Source organism: Pithys albifrons, chromosome 3 (assembly GCF_047495875.1).
Source record: "Pithys albifrons albifrons isolate INPA30051 chromosome 3, PitAlb_v1, whole genome shotgun sequence".
Classification (NCBI taxonomy): Eukaryota; Metazoa; Chordata; class Aves; order Passeriformes; family Thamnophilidae; genus Pithys; species Pithys albifrons.
In genome coordinates, this window is record NC_092460.1 from 50,409,074 (window position 1) to 50,429,810 (window position 20,737).

The window sequence follows — 20,737 nt, forward strand, 5'->3', positions numbered from 1 at the left end:
GATGAGTGAAAAGAAGATGGTATATTGATATTAGTATGACTACAAGAACTACTGTTGCCCCCAAACAGTGCAATATTTCTTGGCTGGGAAGTATCTGATGATTCAGACATGAGAGAAAATGTCCATAACCTGGCAGCCCTTTTTTTCTGAAGAAGTCTTCCTGATCCCCAGAATGAGGAAATATCAAAGATTTTGCCTTGTTTTGTTACAAATGTTAACAATCATTGTATATTTTGCTTTTTTTCCTCTTAAGTCATCTGTGCATATAAATTTCTGCAGGAGCAAGATCTAAGTAGTCTGACATGCTAGATAAGAGCTTTGCAAATAGTCCTGAGAGGTGTTTTGAGTGTTACTAACCTCTTCAGAAAGTTAAGCTCTGTAAAGGCAGAGGGATATAATGTGGGATATACTGCCCCTAAAAATAACATTTACTGGAGCAACACCTGCTTAGAATCCTGCAAGATGAATCTATTTTTGCAAATACCAGAGAAAAGAGCAACACGACAGAGTTACAAGGGCCTGACCTGAATGGAGCCTTTCCTGTGCCTCAGGAAGTGACAGCAAGCCCTGACAGCTAAACCTCTGCAAATCTATCTGAGACCATGCCAAGGAAGAGCCGTTCCTCAGGCTCTTTGTGACTGGGAATGGTAGGATGAGACCAGCCTGAGAATCAAACCTTCACTTGGGGTGAGCCAACAGGGGTAGTGGTGGAGAGAGCCTTGGATAGCACTGCTTGTCACCACTCAGGGTGGGAGTGTTATATGAAAGTCTTCACAATACCTGACCTTAAGTAACTGTCACACGTGTCTTTCAGGCTTTCTTTGACTGGTGCAACCCTGCATCTCCAGCAGAAATGCTTTCTTTCAATCTTCTGTATTCAAATGATATTGGACAGATGCAATTATTTTCCACAGGCATCTTATAAATAGTTTGCAGTCTTGCAGAAGTTCATGGGCCAGAAGGTACAAACCACTTCTGGATAGTTTTGGGGAAAACAATTTTCTGTCGAGTTCTGCAGAAGTGCCCTGGTCCTGCACTGTGTTTATTTAGCTGAAAGTGTCCATTTATTGTGCAGTATCTGACTGTCATGGAAGGTGTGCTTGGGGTCTCCTTAGACACTGATCAGAAACCTTCATTTTATATTTGCCTTCTGGTGTTTTACATGGAATTGCCTTTACCCTAAGCCTTGAAGACTAGAGCGATTGCAGGCCTGCCTTTTGTGGCACATAGAGGTTTTCTTGTCTCTGTGTTGGAAGGAGAACTCTGCTGTGCAGTGAGAGTGAATGCCATGCTCGTTGGTATCCTGGCTTTTTTTCTAACCTTATTCAATGCTGATAGAAAACCCCAATAACTGTTCTTCCAGTACTCAATTGTAATCCTGCTCAGTGAGATGCAAGGAGCACTCTATATTCCCATCATGTATCTCTTCACCACTCAAATAATGGGACCACCAGGAAAGGAGAAACTCCACCTCCTCTGATTCCAAGGGTCTTGGCTAACAAGAGTTTCTCCACAGCAGTGCAGTTCATGCTTAGCTGCCATGCTGTTTGCTTCAGAGCCAGGCAAACAAAAGGCAATTCTGCTACGAAAATCAAATATCTGTTGGTATGTAGGACTTCTGCATTCTACATAAGTAGGTGTTGTGTAGGGATTTTTCAGAAACAAGCTTGATTCATTGAACTGTGATCAGGAAGTCCATCTGTGGTCTGTCTGTTTAGTGTGTAAGCAGTAGAAAGTGGGATTCTGCTTTTTCACATCCTTATTTTCAAAATGGAGATGAAATTAATACAAAACTGAAAGTTACATGTTCTGTTCCTTTTGCATAAACTGATAGTGGTTCAGCAGCTCTAGTGGGGCTGTCATTGCAGCAAGCTGATTTGCTGGACAACACTCAATGCAGGGAACAGAACTGTTGCTTGGAAATACCTTTAGTTACATTTCTGCACAAAATTATATTTCCAATAAGGCCAAAAAGCTACAAAGTAAATGTAGGAGGATGGCAGGAGATGCAGAGTTCCAGTTTACTTTTTGTTGCCTCTGTTAAGTGTTTCTCTAGGTGCCCTGAGGCAGCTGGGAGGAGGCACTTTGCCCCACCACATTCCTGCAGTTAGGATGAAATCCCATTTGATGACTGGGCAGCACTGAAGTCCTGAGTGGTGCCTGTGCAGTCAGTGGCATAACGCTGTCAGCACTTTGCCATCCCTCCTACCTGCCTGCCCAGCTCTGCAGGGCTGTCACAGCCTCCCCTTTGCTGCTCTTCATGTCTCACATCCCCTTTCCAGACCTGTTGTAGGCTGTTAATGTATCTCTGGTTCACTTCTACTGCTCCCAGAAAGCGGGCTGAGGGCAGTGAAAGTCCCCCAGCTCTCCGTTCCCAGTCACGTTGTAGAAGGGAAGCATGAAGGCAACCTCTGCACCTCCCACCTGCATTCACAGTGTGTTGCTCTACACCCAGGGCAGTGTGAGCCTGGTCATGGCTTGTAAGCCTTGAACAGATAGTTCCTGGAATGCCCCAGGTTCACCAACACCATAACACAACTCCAGTGTGTCAGTGACTGTGTGGCATTTGGCAGTTTTTAAAAAGCCAGGGTGTGAGGGACAGGAATTATCTGCATCTTGTCCACCCCTTCTGTGGCTGTGCTTTGCTCACTTATGTACTAGTTTGTGAAGCTGGAGTTTTCTGACTCTTCATGCAAAGCAAATATTGACTCATAGACTAATGGCATTTGCAGCTCCAGGATATGCCTTTGCCTGACCTGAGGGAGACACTGATGGGGGAAGGGAAGGAAGGCCAAGGGCTTCCCTGCTGAGAGTTCCCCTTGGACTTTTCTTTGAGCAAGTCAAGATTATAATTTGGAAAATGGAAGTTTTCTGGGTGTGAGGGGACAAAATTGAACTGCCTGTTCAGTGCAGAGTTTTTGTCTGATTTCTGAGAGAGGGAGATGTTAAATTGGATGCAATCTACTTGGGATTTCACAAGCTGAGCTGGAAGAGAGTTCTAGAACTGACCTAAGTGCATGGCCTCCCTAAAGCATACTGTGATTTTGCAATCATTTTTCTCTTCCAAACCTTTTGGTTTTTTTAATACAGGAAGAAAATAGAAGTGGAAACCAGCTGAGAGTCCAGAGGTGGCAGTGGGATTTACTGCATGCACTGTTGCTTCACGTTCATTAAACATAAAGGAAAACAGTTTTTCCAATGCTAGATTACTGTCAGAAGAGATGTTATATATGGTGTTCTTATGACAATGAATGAAAATTATTCTAGAAGGAATTATTATTCTTTTTCTGGTTCTGATGATGATGTTTACTGGCAGCTCCTGCATAGTTACTAGATGGTAAAATTTTCAGCATACAAAAACATTGCTTTATAAAATGTTTGTCTTCTGCCCAGTCTTTCTGCTGGAGGTATGTTGCTTTCTTTTGGTGACTTATCTTTTTTTGTTGCTAAAATCAGCAGGGGAAGAACACTCCTGAGAAGGAGTTTCTGTACCAAAATAAAGATCCTCCTGAAAGGCTCCAGACAGCATCATTTCATGCTTAGCACATCCAGGCTTATGTGGAGATCACATGGCAAAAGAGGCCAAGCAAGTAAAACATGGGCAGCAGGAGATTGCTATCTGGTGTTTGCCAGAAGCTGGATAATTGAAATCTCATACACCATTGCTGTGTGCAAGAGCCAGTGTGTCCAGACAAGGCATGATATTGCCAGGTGGAAGTAAATTTGCAAGACTCCTTTGCAAACATCAATTTCTACAGGAAAAGAAACTGACACTGGAAAAGAAACTAGGTGGATATAATCTTGCATGGTGTGTATTTGCAACTCCCACAAAGGTGTTGCAGATGGAGTTCTTCAAGTGACTATACCTGACGCTGACTCCATGCTTACCTTTCAGCCTTCTTTGTCAAGTACACTCTCGCTCTAGCTGTCTTCTAGCAGGCTGGAATCAATGGTGGTGTGATTTGTTTCAGAGTCTGAACACAAAAACTAAATCTTCAAACAACAGGTGCCCATTTGTATTTTAAAAAAAGTATGTGTCTTTCATGTACTGTGCAAATAACCCAGCTAAGAGCAGTCGCAATTTCACACATGCAGTTTCACAAGCTTTGTTACTTGCTGTCTCAGAGAGTTTTAGAGTTGCTTTCTGTTTATATACCTCAGTCGAAGGAAAGAATGTACAGTATCAATCCTATATACCAAATATTCTCCTCCGCCTCCTGGCTGGCACTGGGTGGTGCCTGGCTGTGTCGAGGAACTTTCTTCCCGCTTCCTGTGATGCCGCAGTGGCCTTGGCGCTGCTGTTGGAGAGTCCTGTCTCTGTGGGCAGTCCCCAGGGCACTCCCTCCATGTGCCGCTCTTGGCGTGGTGTGCGCTTCCCACCCTGCCCTGCCCTTCTGCACAGCCCTGCCAGCAGCAGGGTGAGCCTCACACTCGCTCTGGGCTCTGTCCCAGGTGAGTGCTTGCAGGAAGGTTTCTATAGGAACCAGGGGCAGGAAAAACCTGCCCACCGAGGTCAGTGCTCTGATGTTAGGGACAGGAGAGCAGACAGGGGAGTGACCCCCAGCAAGGCGGAGGCAAGGGAAGGTGTTCCCTCTGCTGCACCTGTCATGGGAGGAGGAGAGGCTCACTTAGCACTCTCCTGCTCTTGCAAACACAGACCTGGCTCCTTCACAGCAGGTTGGTTCAGCAGTGATTGTGCATATGATGAAGGTTACTAATGGCCGAGGGGGATCCCTGCTCCCAAGCCTGAGGCACTGAGGCAATGAGAAGCATGGCAGACATACCACATGGTGACTGCATAATAAGTCATTGGAAACAGTAACTGGACTGAGTGAAGGCAGGGGAGAAGGACATTTACAGGCTCAGGAGCACAGCAGCCATTGTTGCAAGGCAGTGACAAGCCTGGAAAAAAAGCACCGAAATAGATTCGGTGATGGTGACAGGGGAGTAAGTACAGTCAGCCAGTTTACCTGCATAGTGTGCAGGCTGTGTGCATTCCCAAGTAATGCAGATGCTCAATTTGTAATTGTTGTTCTGTCTTCAGCTGCTGAGAGAAGAGTTGGTGCTAGGTGAACAACTGGGACTAGAGTGGTGGGAAGACAAACATTTACAGAACTGGTGGGTAAGCAGCCAAACATCCTGTGGACAACATTACTTCTCTGAAATAAAAGCTGGAGTTTTTTGTTTGTTTGTTTCTTTGTTATTTTTTTGCCCTAAGAATTGGTGGCAGAAAATCAGAGTGTCTGTTGATCCATGCTAGCCTTTGTCAGGCAGAAAACTGTTTAAATGTGGGAGGAGGAAGCCTTATCATTTGTGTTCCCAGACACACATGCGTTTTGTGCTTTTGCAGTGCTGTACAGCTGCTATCGTGGAGTGCTGTAGCAGGTCACTGCCAGGCTGCAAGTGCTCATTGGAAAACTCAGGGAGTTACTAAAGCATTATAACCTTGTACTACTCAGCAACTTGGACAGGGTCTGCTGGCTGAATCCCTGGGGTTCCTCCTTTTAGCAGTTTGCAGTCATAAGTAGCTTTACGGAAAGGGGAAGCTGGAAAAGCCATCCCAGATTTGTTAGCATTAGTTTCTCCCAGGTTCTTTCCCAAGGAAATGTGAGTGTCTGATATATCCCAGCACTGGCTTTATCAGCTTATTAGAGGTGTCTCTTGCTGTCTCACACACACAAGTTGTAAGGCTGATCCTAAAGCCCAGAATCTCTCTCTCTGACTACTGAACTATTCCATTGTTTTCCTGGAAATCCCCATGTAAGTCCCCATAAAAATTTGCTGTTGTCTAGTACCAGGAAAGCAAGGAGGGGAGCTGTGTGGGCTGTTCCATCATCTGAGCTGTGTCACCTGCTTTAGTTCAGAGGAGCCTGGTTCCTGGCTCATTGCACAGGTACTTTATAGCAGCTTGTCCACATCCTTTGGGGAGCTGTATTTCCACAGTCCTACACACCTTGCTCCTGTGCTTTGTGATGCTGCTCCTAAAATCTCTTTCCAGCTTTTTCATCTAATGATAACCCCTTGAGCCCTTTTCACCATTCCTGTCCCTTCTCCATGGTCAGTGTCTTCAGAGAATGATGATGTATGGTGTGTTTTTAATATTCATAATTAAATACAGGACTCACAATATGTGATGGAAAAAGTGATAAAAGTTGACTTGGTTTTTGACATTCTGTCAATCAGCAATGCTGGTACTGTCACAAGGAATTTGGTAAATGGCAGTGTGGTCTTTCTAGATGGTCAGTAGGTATGAAACCAAGAGGAAATTCCGGTCTCTGGATTTTTTGTGGGGGCAGAACGTAAATACTAAGGGATTTAATTTTCATGGGGGGAAGTTGTGTGTCAGGGATTTCTCTGTTCCCCACCCTGTTTTAAGGTGCTAATTGAATTCTCTCATCACCCTTTTTTTGCTTTTTGTAACAGGATAGTAACCTCTGACCTCTGTGAACAGCATTTCTGGACCTACAGACAGCCTCTGCTACTCAGCCCTACCTTGTGCAATGTCAGGTGAGCAGACAGAAACAGACTCAGTATCTGCTTGTTTGGTTGCTTGCTCTTTCTTCAGCAGAAACTTCCTAAGAGAAAGTCCCTGGTTCCAAGAGCCACTCTTTACATTAACATACTGTCTGGACAAACTGGGAGAGAGGAAACCACCCCACTCTTTGTGACCCCAACTACCTTCTCACAAAGGGTGAACTCAGTTCCTTCTTTTACCCCAAAGAAGTTTTTTCAGCCACTGAACACAGAGGAAGTAGAAGGTTGAAATGTAATCTACTTTCCCTGTTTTTCATAAGATTTTCTTGGTTCTGTTCTCCCAGGATTTGCCCCAAAGTGAGTGGCTCCCTTGATGATTGTGAGAGATGTTTGCTGTACAGTAGTGGCTCCAGGGAAGGCAGAAGGCTGAAGAATAACTGGAGTACAACTGTGGACTACTGAGATATGAGCTTTACTAAAACTAGGTCTTCTCTTTCTTACAGTGGCCAACTCTCCCACCCCATACTTTTGTCTAAACCTTCCTTACTGGTCTGGCTGGTTATTTCAGGGCATATAACTCTGAAGGAGACTTACTTCAAAGCCAAATTAACCTTTGTCTTGGTGATATGAACAATAGGAGACTTGGGACATGTTTATCTGCTTTAATTGCAAAACTTGATGTCTGTTTGTATTCCAAGGGAAGCTGTTCAGTGGGGCTCTACCTGGCACTGGAAGGGTGCTTATCTTGAACACAAGAGACCAAGATAATGGCATGCTTTATTATTGCAGCTCTCTGTACATGGTCAGACAATATCCCAGCCCTTTCAGAGAAAAAGTTGCAGTTGAGCATCTTGCTGAACATTCTGATTTTTTTATTTTGGTACCTGAGTGACAGAGTTTCAGGGAGCTCTGAAATGCTGCAGGTTCTGGGGTTGGTGCCTCCCTAGGAGGCATTTCCTTCTTCATAATAATATTTTTGATGGTGATTCCCGTGGCTTGGCACTGATTGCACAGCTTTTCCAAGCAGATGAGTGATCATATGATGCCGCAAAACTATTTCCCTTTCCTAATAATCCCTTTCTTAGAAGGAACTCCATTTGGCCTTTCTACCTCTTTTACTCAGTAATAAGGAACAAAACCACCTGAAATGACTGGCTTTCTTCCTGCCTAGAGTAGCAGTAGCAACAAACTGCTGAATCCTGCCCCTGCTGAAAGTCTGTGTTGACTGTGTGTCTTAGAGTGTTCTTCCAGGTTTTCACTGCTATGTGTATCTTTCTGTTTAGGCCATCACACTCCCTCTGCTGGGGGTCCCTTCTCAGCACTCACTCCCAGCATTTGGCCTCAGGAGATCCTGGCAAAATACACACAGGTACAGTGTGGGACAGGGAGTGGGTGTTCTCTGACTCTGCAAAAGTAGAGGGGCACTGGTGGTTTCTGGTGGTCTCTGAAAGCCACAGGGAGAAGGAGGGAGAGGCACACTGGTGCTTTGGCAATGCATGCTTGTTTGCTGCTTAATCTTCACATGTTTTGGGGCTGCATCCTGGCTCTTGCAAGAGGATCTTGCAGAGTACAAAGGAACTTGTGTGAAGTATTGCTTTGCTGTTTTGCAACTATTGCTCCACTGTAAAAATGTTGACACTGTCAGGGAGCCTCTGTCATCATCAGGCTACTCTGGATGGCTTGTCCATGACAGGAAATGTTTAGCCTCAAGGCTTGTCACCAGGTGGGCAGAGCAGGAAGGAAGGAAGGAGCCATGGAATTTTGTAACTTGGCCACAGTGTTTGCTGAAGGCAGTTGAGCCCAGTAGGGCAGATTAAAGCTTATTGTGGAGCTACGTGAGAAGCACAGTTCTTGGGTGCTGCCCAGGTTCAGGGCTTCCAAATGTCCCAACAGGAGGGGCAGGGGAGCTTGCAGGAAAGGGGAAATGTCTGCAGGTTTTCACTTCTTAAAGAAGCCTGGTTGTAACTGTTAGTGAGTATCCCCAATGCCACCCATGAGCACAGCTGAGAAAGGCTGAGATTTGGGTTATGGATCTTAAATTCCTTTGGTGCAAATCCTAGTTTTACCTGCTGTCTTTCAGAGAAAATCTGAGAGCAACAGGCAGGAGGTGGCGCAGTGCAGGGAGCTGAATTTGCAATGTGTGTGCAGAGGTAACAGGAAGGACTGCTGTGTGTGTGCGATGCAGACAGTAGGGACCACTGGTGTGTGTATTCCTCAGTTCATCAGGAGCACTCCATGCCCCTCCAGGTGGGGAGTTGTGCTGTTGATATGAGACTGACCTCCAGTGTCGGTGGAAAAAGGATTGCTGAGGAAATGTGTACGGGTTTGATGGCAGGGGTTCGCAACTTCCATGGAGAAGTCAAAATGGGAATAGTATGCACTGTCTCCTCAGCTGGGGACTGTGGTGGGAGGCATTGAAAATTAAAGGGCAAGGGGTCCACTTGCCCAAAGGGCACAGTGTGGACAGTGATGGGATGGGGCAATATCCATGTGTCTCAGTTCATTTATTCAGTTCTAAAGTGGTGAAAGTGTCTGTTTTCCTTCCTCACATCTCCCAGAAAGAAGAATCCGTCGAGCAGCCAGAGTTTCGCTATGATGAATTTGGTTTCCGAGTTGACAGGGAAGGTAAAGCCAGTCCTATCCCTCCCACTTCCATTGTGTCCAGCCCTTCCAAAACTTCCAAGTATGGCAGGGGGACTTTGCAACCATTCTGTGCTAGGTCTTGTCTACCCACCTCTCATCTTTCTGTATCCTACCACTGCAATCAAGTGAATCAGACAAGCTGGCCTTTGGGGAATCTGGAGCATAGACTATGCAGAAGTCATTTCCATCCCCTTATGCTGCCAGGGTAAGAGAGAGAAAAGTTAAGAGAAGTCACCATTTCCATTAGCAGTGACATGCTGGGGAAGAGCAGCTTTCCCAGTTCACAGTGGGGTGATCTCCATTGTGTTCAGTAGCATTGTAAGCACTCATGGCAGGCACAATGAAACATGCTGTCTGTTGGAAAACTCATGGCCAAGGTGAGTGACAAAAGTCCGTGTTCTGCCCATCTCAGCAAATTGTAGGGCAAACCCCACATCCTAATTTTTCTGCAAGATGCAGAGGGAGGCAACCAAATAGAAGGCGGTGTGGAGAACTGTTGCAGTTGAGCGTTGAACTACAGCAGCTGGCTGCTTTTGCAAAGAGGAAGAGAAAGGAGAAGCAGGAATTGCTTTTTGTGCTCTGGAGCATGTTTCCAGGGCTCAGGCCATAGGGAGCAAGGGCAAAAGTTGTTTGCATGTGTGTCCTGAGGCACCTTGAGTCACAGAGGATCCTCTTTGAAGCAATGAGCTGGAGATGAGGACAGGACACAGTGATTTTTTTTTTTTCCCAGCCAGAGAATTTCATAGACCTGTGCATTATAAAATCAGCAGAAAGATTTGGACTTCATTGTTGGGATGTATTATATGATGAAGAACCGAGTGCCTTATGTCAAACCTGTACTTGTGCTAAAGTATCTATTTTAGAAATCCAGCCTCAGGTTAAGGTGCTCTCTCATTGTGAATTTGGAAGTGTCCTTGTTGAAGATTTTCTAGTGATTGAATATCCCCAAAGTTAACATTTTGCACCTCATTACTTCCATGAGCATACAGCTTCTGCTTTCCACCTCTGAGGCTTGCTATGCTTTTGTCAGCCTGATTTACAGATCCTTATAAAACCCAGCAGGATTACTGCTGCTGGGGTCTTGTTTAATTCCAGCCACACTGTGCTCTAAATCATGAGTAAGTAGAGACTAGAAGCCTACCAACAGCTTTTTAGTTCTCAAGGTCCCAGTGCTTTTTGTTTACGACCATAAAATGTGCTGTATGGAGAAGACACTTAGAAACCAAGCTTTGCCTTTCTGTGCTCTGACTGGAAGACGTGGATGTGTTTAATGTGCTTTTCTCATATGGCCATCCTATTCCACACCCTGCCCTGTGTTTGTTTCCTCTCCTGTTCCCTCTCTCACTTTTCTCCGTTCCTTTCCCTCCCCTTTGCTGAAGCAGATGGTGCTGAGCCAAACTCCAGCAAGCTTCTGGGTGTTCCGCTGACGGAGGAGCCACAGCACAGGCTCAGGTGGCAGGCTCATCTGGAATTCACACACAACCATGACGTGGGCGACCTCACCTGGGACAAAATTGAGGTCACCCTGCCACATTCAGACAAGCTGCGCTCCCTGGTGCTAGCTGGCATCCCACACAGCATGAGGCCACAGGTGAGAGTGCTGCCTGTTCCAGGCAGGTGCTCCTGCAGTAAGAGATAGTGGCATGAGATCTTTTGGTTGAGAGAATGTCAGATTCTGGCTTTCTGTGAGTGTCTGAGTGACTCCTCCTGTCTCTGTTCACCCTGTCCCTCCAGCTGTGGATGCGCCTTTCAGGGGCTTTGCAGAAGAAGAGGAACTCAGAGATGACATATCGGGATATCGTGAAAAACAGCTCTAATGATGAAACCATTGCTGCCAAACAGGTGGGAGATACTTCCTAATGCTGAGTGGGAAGAAGGACAGGATTAGCTGTATGAGGAGGAAGGGGTATCAGCCTGACACCTGCAGCAGGGACAGATGAGAGGATGTGTGGTTCAATCCTGCTAAATCTTAATCCTGTGAGGCATATTTCTCCTTTGTTTTGTTGAAGTAGCAACTGTGCTGCTCTGCTCCTTCCTACAACAGCAGAGAAGGGATTTAACTCATGCTATTTGCAGGCTAGAAAACAGTGCTGTAGTTGCATCTCAGCAAAAATTCTGGTATTCATTGAGGGAAGTGAAGGATGAAGAGCTGACATACGCACCTCAGTTGAGGTTGTGGCAGCTGCTTCCAGGGCCTGTCTTTGTTCCCCCAAACACAAAGTCTCTGAACACTAACAAGACTTATAGAGTCTCCTCAGGATGTTTTCTCTCTTCTTTGACCTCTCCCTTTTGTGGAAGAAGGGAAAGGCAAAAGAAACTGATACCTGCACATGTTAACCTCTCAGCAACCAGCTAGGTTCATAATAATTGGAAGGAGAAGCAACACTGCTCAAGGGAGATCTGTGTGTTCTTCACCTCCAAGGCCTTTCACAGATGTGGCCAAGTTATTGGCTTTTCTCTGGAATAGGTTTTTTGATAAGCCTTCCTTGAAATCCAAGCAGTTGAAATTTCCAACTTGTGTGCTTACTATTGTCAGTGGTGAAATAAGGGCTGAGTTTAGACAAGTATTTCGTGGAACAGAAAGTCACTGTCTGCATTTTCCCACCTGTCAGTGAAGGTTGTTAAACTGACTCAGGTGCTCAAACAGAGCCACCTTCTTTGGTACCTGAGATCTTACGGATGGGCATGGGGAGGCAGAGTTCCCTGAAGCAGGGGACCTTGGGGAATCACAGGTAGCAGAAGGCAGTTGTTCAGGTGCTGCAGGCTGACTCTGTCCTTGTTCATGGCTGACAGATTGAAAAGGACTTGCTACGCACAATGCCCAGCAATGCCTGCTTCTCCAACATGAATAGTATCGGAGTACCACGGCTACGCAGGATACTACGGGGACTGGCCTGGCTCTACCCAGAGATTGGATATTGTCAGGGCACTGGCATGGTAACCTGCTTTCAGAATGTCTTTGTGTTAGGGATCGGTTTGTTTGTGTGTGGTCACAACACCAGAGCGAATGATTTGAGGTAGTGCTGCCAGATAGTGTGGGCTTTGCAGGAGCTGAAGAGAAATCCCTTCAACATGGAATACTTTTCCTAGGGAAGGGAGTGCAGATTAGCACCACATATCCAAAGATATGGAAGAATCTGGTCCTCCTGTTGGGGATGGTGCAGGCAATACACTGAGGACAAATGCCTTCAGTGGAGACTGCAGGAGAGCTCCTGCAGAAGGAAGATTTTTGTCACCTAGATACTGGTCCATCTGTCCATGTGAGAAGGTGGGGGAAAGAGTTCTACTTGCCTTTGGACATGCAGTTTTTCTTCCTTCAAAATACTAGGTGGCTGCTTCTCTGCTGCTCTTCTTGGAGGAGGAAGATGCCTTCTGGATGATGTGTGCTATCATCGAGGAATTGGTTCCTGCCTCCTACTTCAGTACCACTCTCATGGGTGTGCAAACAGACCAGCGTGTCCTGCGGCAGCTCATCGTTCAGTACTTGCCTCGCCTGGACAAGCTTCTTCAGGAGCATGACATTGGTAAAAGCATGCCCTAGAAACCAGAGCATTTCTTGCCAGGGGGATGTGCAAGGACTGTTGTTCTTTCACAAAAGCAGAGCAGCAGGAAGAGGAGCAAGCCTCATGACTCTGGAGGCAGTGCATGGAGGACAGCCCTTAGGAGAATCCGTCTTGTTGACGGACTTGTGTTGTGATTATTTTCCATATTTGTATTCGCAGAGCTCTCCTTGATCACCTTGCACTGGTTCCTCACCTCTTTTGCTAGCGTTGTCCACATCAAGCTGCTGCTGCGTATTTGGGACCTCTTCTTCTATGAGGGCTCTCTGGTGCTGTTCCAAGTCACTTTGGGCATGCTGAGTATGAAGGTGATTCCCCAGTCCTCTTCCTCCTTTACAGTACTTCAGTGTTTAATTCTGCAGTTTAGGGGCAAAAAGGTTTTGTATCTGCTTGCTGTATGTGGTTTGGGAGTGTGCTAGGGAAGACTGCTTCCTGCTGTCTTCAGAACTGGAGGCTGTGAAAAACATGTATGGCACTTCACAGAATTTGGGGATTGCTGTTTCCTGTGCATACCTCATTTGTTGTCCCATAATTAAACCTCTTCTGCTGCCCCTCTCTATTAGACCTAGATCCCAACCCGAGGGCCCATCTTACCTAAACTAGAGTATCTAGATTTTGCACAATCTGTCAGGAGGGATAGAAAGCCAAATCATCTGATCATCTGAGAAGCTTTGGATGGCACTGTTGAATGCGCTAAGAGATGAGCATTGTCCTGACTGCATTTGATCTGATAGGCCTATATTTAACTGCCTGATCTTTTCCTTTTTATGTGAGAAACAATTTTGTATTCAGTTTGCTGTGTGAAGAGAGAGGGAGTTCCTGCTGGTAGCACAGTTTGACATGTTAGGTGCTCTACAGTGTGAGACTGGCCATCTTCCATTCTCTTATGTTGTCGCCTTGCCCAGGGGAGGACTGCACCACCAATGTGATGTAAAGTAAATCTCAAGTTTATTCAAAAACACAGGTATATATGACCTCAAGTGACCCCACCCCAGGTGCGGTGGTCTGACTCCAATTGGTTGAGGCTGGAAACATGTCCGTTTAAGGTGAAAACGAAACTTGTAAGGTGGTCACTCCAGACCCACCTGAATCGGGCTGCAACACTCTTATCTCCAGCAAGATCCCTGCTGTGCCCAGTCCTAGTGGCTGGTGCAGAATAGGTTTGGTTTTGTTTTTCCTTGCTGATTTGATTTCATTTCAAGGACGAATGCTGTGATTCAAAAAAATGCCAGCCAGAATTCTGGGAGGAGTGTCCAGTAGAGCAGTAAAAGATGCTGTCTCCCTCTCAAAAATAGCTTGGACTTTTCCTGCTGAAGTTTTTTTTATGAAATCGTCTACTTGCATGTGCCCAAGCTGTACACTGAATGTAAATGCATCGAGCAGCCTCAAGAGCACAGCTGTCGTGTTCACTGTTCTGTGTGATGGAAATTACTGTGTCGTTGCAGGAGGATGAGCTGATCCAATCGGAGAACTCTGCCTCGATCTTCAACACGCTGTCAGATATCCCCAGCCAGATTGAGGATGCCGATGTGCTGCTGCGGGAGGCCATGCGTGTGGCCGGCTCCCTGACGGATGTGGCAGTGGAGACCCAGCGCCGCAAACACCTGGCCTACCTCATCGCTGAGCAGGGGCAGCTGCTCAACTCCAGCACCACTGTCAACAATCTATCCAAAGTGAGTGCACAGGGCTTGCCTGCCTCTGCTGCTCCATGCTTAACAACATTCCCTCACATATTCCCACCCTATTTCTGGTTGTAAGTAAGAGGTTCTCCTGTTTGAGATGGCTTTCGGCTCCAGGATAATTGTCATCCCATAGAGAAAAGGTATTGGGAAACTGGAGGAAGATCTGTACTAATGAAATGCTGCCATATCTCTCCTAGTTGATAAATCCCCAGATGAAAGAGATACTGGCATTGATTGTAATTATCGTTAGGGCGGTCCCATGGTGTAATGGAGAGCACTCTGGACTCTGAATCCCAAGGACCTGAGTTCAAGTCTCAGTGGGACCGTCCCCTGGCAGTTCAATGCCTCCCTGCCATCTCATCCCGTCACATTTCGGATGCTCAGCAGGGTCAGCCCCGGTTAGTACCGGGTGCTGTGACAGTCCCGAGGACTTCCCTGTCACTGTCCAAGCTCGCTCGGCCGTGGCAGATGGACCTCAGGACTTAAACGGTGGGGCCAGTTCTGTGCGCGCTGTGCCTCACCTGAAAATCCATTGTGCAGGCTGGAAGGGCACACCCGTGTGGGGAGAAGCCCTGCCCAAATCTGCATCCATGAAGTCTGGCCATACATACATACGTACATAATTATGATTAATGAGAGTTATGATGAAATGCAATGCATTTCATTAATGGAAACTAAAAGAAACAACATATGTTTTTGGCAGAATTTGCTTGAAGCACACAGAGAGTAGGAACTGGATTTAATCCATTAGTAAGAAACTGTACAGTAAAATAACCTTGTAAGGTAGAGTCAGAGAACAGCAACAGCCACCTTTGAGAATAAAACATGCATCCGTGTTTAATCTTGGACTAAAATCTGCAGCTGCAGACATGACACTTCTGCAATTCTAAAATCTCATAGTCATCCATGTAGAAATTTACATGTGTAAATGTTTTCGGCAACAAATAAAATTACAATCATTCATATGAACTGTGGTTGGATCTTGAACTTCAATTATACTTTCATAATAATTAAGCTATAAATAACCTGTTGCATGTGGAACAGATCAAGCAGTGGAGCTGATTCATTGCACTAAGACTAGAAAAACTTTGTCTGAAATTGCCAGTTCACATGCCTGCCCCTTCTAGTGATAGTTAGGAGAACCCCTTATGCAGAGATGGCTGGTGTGGAGGGTTTCTTTATTTTATTTCTGAAATCTCTTCTAATGTGTGCACTTTGGTTTCTGTCTCCTGTTCCCTCAGATCGTGCGACGCAGGACTCAGCGCAGGAAATCTGGCATCACCTCTCTGCTTTTCGGTAAGGACAACCCTGTGCCCTTCAAGTGCTGTTGGCAGCTACTGCAGCCTAGAGGAGAGGGGAGTGAGCAAAGCAGGGAAACACTGGGGCTGAGGAATTGGAGAGAAGGGAGCCAGAACTGAAGGATGAGAGGGAAGACGTGCTGCTTACTGCTTGCTTGCTCTGATCTGAGCTCAGAAAGTAAATTTTAGGTTAGATGTAATTTTTAGGTCCATGAATGGTGACCACCAGCAGGTGCAGCTCAGCCCAGCTGTAATGTCCTTCTTGCACCAACCAACAGGGTAAACACATTTTCTGGCAGACATACGCAGTCCACAGGCTGGATGTGTTGTTTTCCTGATCTTACTTCATTCAGTTCAGGAACATCTTTGAAGATCTGAGACAGGGTAGGATGTCCAGTGTGTCACTCATCAAAATTTGACACTCTCTCCCATAATATACTCCTGGAAAAGCTGGTAGCCCATGGCCTGGACAAGTGTACCCTCTCCTGGATTAGGAGCTGGCTGGAGGGTCGGGCACAGAGAGTGCTGGTGAATGGAGCTGCATCCAGCTGGCGGCCGGTCACTAGTGGTGTTCCCAGGGGTCTGTGTTGGGTCCAGTCCTGTTTAACATCTTTATTGATGATTTAGATGAGGGGATTGAGTCCATCATCAGCAAATTTGCTGATGACACCAAGTTGGGAGGGAGTGTTGACCTGCTGGAAGGCAGGAGGGCTCTGCAGAGGGGTCTGGATAGACTTGAGAGATGGGCTGATTCCAATGGGATGAAGTTCAACAAGGCCAAGTGCCGGGTCCTGCACTTTGGCCACAACAACACCCTGCAGCGCTACAGGCTGGGCACAGAGTGGCTGGAGAGCAGCCAGGCAGAAAGGGACCTTGGAGTACTAATTGACAGGAAACTCAACATGAGCCAGCAGTGTGCCCAGGTGGCCAAGAAGGCCAGTGGGATCCTGTCCTGTATCAAAAATAGCGTGGCCAGCAGGACCAGGGAAGTGATCCTTCCCCTGTACTCTGCGTTGGTGAGGCCACACCTTGAGTACTGTGTTCAGTTCTGGGCCCCTCAGTTCAGAAAGGATATTGAGGTGCTGGAGCGAGTCCAGAGAAGAGCAACAAGGCTGGTGAAGGGACTGGAGCACAAGCCCTATGGGGAGAGGCTGAGGGAGCTGGGGTTGTTTAACCTGGAGAAGAGGAGGCTCAGAGGTGACCTCATCACTCTCTACAACTACCTGAAGGGAAGTTCTAGCCAGCTGGGGGCTGGTCTCTTCTCCCAGGCACTCAGCAATAGGACAAGGGGGCACAGGCTCAAGCTCTGCCAGGGGAAATTGAAGTTGGAGATCAGAAAAAAATTCTTTACAGAGAGAGTAATCAGGCATTGAAATGGGCTGCCCAGAGAGGTGGTGGATTCACCATCCCTAGAGATTTTTAAACGCAGATTGGACATGGCGCTGAGTGCCATGATCTAGTAAATGGACTAGAGTTGGACCAAGGGTTGGACTCCATGATCTCAGAGGTCTTTTCCAACCCAATCGATTCTATGATTCTATGATTTATAAATACAAATATCATTATGCTTCCCCTTACTTATTCTGAGAATTCAATGTTGTGAACACTTCTAAGTCTTAATTTTCTTCACTTAGGAGCTAAGCCAAAATATGTCCAGAAAGCACACACAGTCAGAATAGGTTTTGCATGGGTTTAACACTAACTTATTTCTTTGACTCTGTAAGAGTCCTTTCTTCTGTAAGCCTTACTGTCATCACCATCCTTGCAACTGGTTAGCTCTCTTGAAGTTGCCACATGTCACCACAGGAATTGTTTTTCAGGAAGAAGACAACATACTGAATTTACAGGGTTCAAACAATGTTCCTGTTGTGGTTGAAATGGCCTGAATAAATCTAAAAATGGGTTTTACTGGTCTTTTCAGAGAAGACCTTTTCTGATGTTCTCCAGGAAGCCGATATATTGTCACAGGCTTCCTACAAGCACACAAAGCATTACATACAAAAATTATGATAGAATAGCAACGGACCTGTAAAGTCAAGCATGCAGAAGTGAAGAAATGCAAGAAAGTTGCTTGAGCAACCTAAACTCTGAGCTCTGGTATATAATACAGTCAGTACAGACTGAGCTGGCAAGGAACTTCACTGCCATGTGGACCTTTCTTGCATCTCAGCCTCCTTGACTGTGTTTGAGTAGTTTTATAATGGTGATAGGTAGTTATACACGTGCATAAAGATAAAGTTTCCATTCAAGCTTCAAAATATATCAGTGGTAAAATTGAGATAATTGATAGTGTTTTCTCATTTTAGTGGGGTTTCTGTACACTGACTGTCATGTTTTTTACCTAACATTTTTCTTAGTATTTAAAGTGTTAGTTAAAACCAAAAAGTTAACCGAAATGGAGAACTTCAGCCCAAATGAGAGGAAGGCAAGCTTGGATGTGATAAATACACTGTATACTGGGAACTGACAATCAAGCAGTGTAAAGTCTGCTGCTTTGTGATAGTTACTGTCTGGAAATGGTACTTAGCCCTCATCTGGAAGGGAATAAGAACTTACCTGGAGCTTAATTCTTCTTCCTTAGAGTGAATGCAGATATAGTAGTAACCTGGACAGAAGTCATAGTAGCACAGGAGCACTGTTTAGAAGAGACCCCTTGGTGTCTGTATTCAAACCTCTCCTGCTCAAAGCCAGACTCTTGATCATGCTAGATCAGGTCAGCCAGGGCTTTCTCTAGTTGAGATTCAGGGAGTTGAACCAGATTTCCAATGAAGGAAGAGAAAGAAACGACGAAAGGTAATTTGGTGGAGAGCAAAATGTGTGTGTTGCCCTTTTCCTGTTGGATGGGCATTGCAACAAGGGAATGCAGGAGAGCTGGTTCTCCTCTGTGCAGCTAGGCAGTCTTTGCAGGCTCAAAGTAGAACCTCTTCACATGTGGCTGTTCACACACTGGTTTCCTGTTTGGAAAGGTACGTGCAGTCGTGTTGAGTGCAGTGGGGTGAATCTGGTGGGAACACCAGCTGTTTTCCTGTGTACTGTCTACATTCTAAGGTGGGAGAGTATGGAACTTGCTCCCCATGTCTCCTACATGTGTTTGGGTGGGATTGATCTGAATGCAGAGGGTATTTTGGCCAGATGGGATTGAATGATGACAGAAAGAATTGGTGATCTATGTGATCTATGTAAATGAGGGCAGCCCACAGAGCTGGTGTGGTTGTGGTTTAGTTTCTTCTTTGTCACAGTCTATTTTAATAACACGAATTTTCTGGGAATCCCAGATGTCTATGTGATCACCTGTCTATTTATAATCTTTGTACCTCTGAATCTGTAGTGAGAGTTCATGCATACTCTATTTCCTACCCCTGGCCACAGAGGAGGAGATTTTGTTCGTGTTTTGTTGATTGGACTGGCAATAACTATGCCCTACAGTTCTTCTAGTCTAGAAGCAAAGTTCAGTGTTCTCTTAAGATTTGTGAGTCAAACAGAAAGCAATTATAAAAATGATTTTAAATCTAATTTTGTGCTTCTATTTACCTTCCTAAAATTTGGGTCTTTTCAATTAGGATCACATGATTAAAAGATACTGTTAGTCACTTTTCAATAAGCAGAAGCTTAATCTGTATGTAGCTGTTGCACTGGCTGTATATCTCAGACCACACTTTATTCATGTTGTTTTCTACAATGTTGTTAGAAGATCAGCAGGGTACTAATTTGGTAGCCAGTTATTTACCTGAGTCACAAATGAAAGCTGTGTTTGTATAAATGTTGGAGTTTAGTGAAAAATGTATTGGTTTAAATGTTGATTTTGTTAATCAAGCTACCTCATCTTTAATATATTATAGAGAGCACAAAAATAGATGTATGAAAATACATTCTGAATTTTAAACAAAACAATTTTTTAGAAAAAGAAGCAAATAGTTTCTTGTTACCAAACATCATAGTACCCCCTATTTAAGGTATTCAGATACATTAGCTATCTAAAGAGTCCATCCCCTTAGATATCTTTCTGCATCAAGTAATAGAGATAGACTGTCAAAACTCCTAGGGGAGTTAGTGATAATTGAAAGATGCTTTGTTAACTTTTACTTTTTCCTTATGATCGTTTCTATATACTCCTGGCTTTTGGCATCTGGCTCTTGGGGTAGCTGAGGTCTTAAGCTTTTCTCTTATGGCTCTGATTCTAGACTGGCACAGGAAAGTGGGATGTCTTGGTTTTTCAAATCTCTTCAAGGCTCAGTGAAGAGTGTACTCTCAGCCTGTGAATTACACAAATATCAGAAGTAGTTCAACCAAAAGCCGATTCAGTTTCAAGTGACTTTCAGTTGAAGAGAATTATTACAACTTTCCCAGTTTTGTGTCACACCATTCAGGCAACCATATATTGCAGACACTTAACTAAAGTGGTACCTTGATGTATTGACTTCCCCAGACAGATCAGAAATGACATCTTCAAGTTCCATAGGTGGTTTGAAATACCTCCTTAAAATTTGATCCAGTCAAATTGGTATTTGCTATTTATATTATTGATTAGATTGACAGTAAGTACCTGCAGTGTAAGCAGTTCTGATATCAGGCTTTTTTGATTCCTGCAGAACCAATGATTTCTAATGTTAACAAAAAATAAATGCCTTGTACTTGTTTTCCCTTCCTCACCTTCTCTCTGGCTACGTGGGCTTCACCAGGGGATGACGATCTGGAGGCACTGAAAGCCAAGAACATCAAGCAGACTGAGCTGGTGGCTGACCTGCGTGAGGCCATTCTCCAGGTGGCACGGCACTTCCAGTGTGTGGATCCCAAGAACTGCAGCATTGTGAGTGGACAAAGCTCAGTATGTGCTGCTATGTGATCCAGGCATGAGTGTTGAGTGTCCACCCCAGGACAGGGCTGTTCAAATGCTCCTGAAGTGTGTGCCTGAGAAAGAATATGCCAGGTGCAGTGGGTGGAGGGTGAGGCTTGCTTAACCATCCCTGGTGGAGGAGGGCTGGATGTTGTCTGCTGGCTAGGAGCAGGAAAAGGCTTGGGAACAGGGGTGTGCAAGCTTTGGCAGATCAGCTGGGAGTCACCTGTTGCTCTTCACTCCTCT

The 20,737-nt window shown here is 45.4% G+C and overlaps 1 protein-coding gene and 1 non-coding gene across 4 annotated transcripts in view; both read left to right on the forward strand.

The window, feature by feature from the left end:
* The window catches only part of SGSM3 (small G protein signaling modulator 3), a 30,448-nt gene that overhangs the window by 2,783 nt on the left and 6,928 nt on the right, over positions 1–20,737 (forward strand). For 2 of the 3 annotated variants that reach the window (XM_071551828.1, XM_071551829.1), the window contains exons 3-13: positions 6,424–6,507; positions 7,758–7,843; positions 9,033–9,099; positions 10,500–10,708; positions 10,852–10,959; positions 11,911–12,054; positions 12,446–12,641; positions 12,840–12,985; positions 14,123–14,350; positions 15,601–15,655; positions 20,337–20,464. In XM_071551828.1, coding sequence (XP_071407929.1) covers positions 6,501–6,507; positions 7,758–7,843; positions 9,033–9,099; positions 10,500–10,708; positions 10,852–10,959; positions 11,911–12,054; positions 12,446–12,641; positions 12,840–12,985; positions 14,123–14,350; positions 15,601–15,655; positions 20,337–20,464 — 1,374 coding nt within the window. In that variant the 5' untranslated portion in view covers positions 6,424–6,500. Of the gene's footprint in view, positions 1–5,044; positions 5,123–6,423; positions 6,508–7,757; positions 7,844–9,032; positions 9,100–10,499; positions 10,709–10,851; positions 10,960–11,910; positions 12,055–12,445; positions 12,642–12,839; positions 12,986–14,122; positions 14,351–15,600; positions 15,656–20,336; positions 20,465–20,737 lie in introns of all 3 variants that reach the window. The other variant, XM_071551830.1, reaches the window with a different exon arrangement.
* Positions 14,613–14,685, forward strand: TRNAQ-CUG (transfer RNA glutamine (anticodon CUG)). Its single transcript has one exon. It is a non-coding gene; the product is annotated as a tRNA-Gln (tRNA).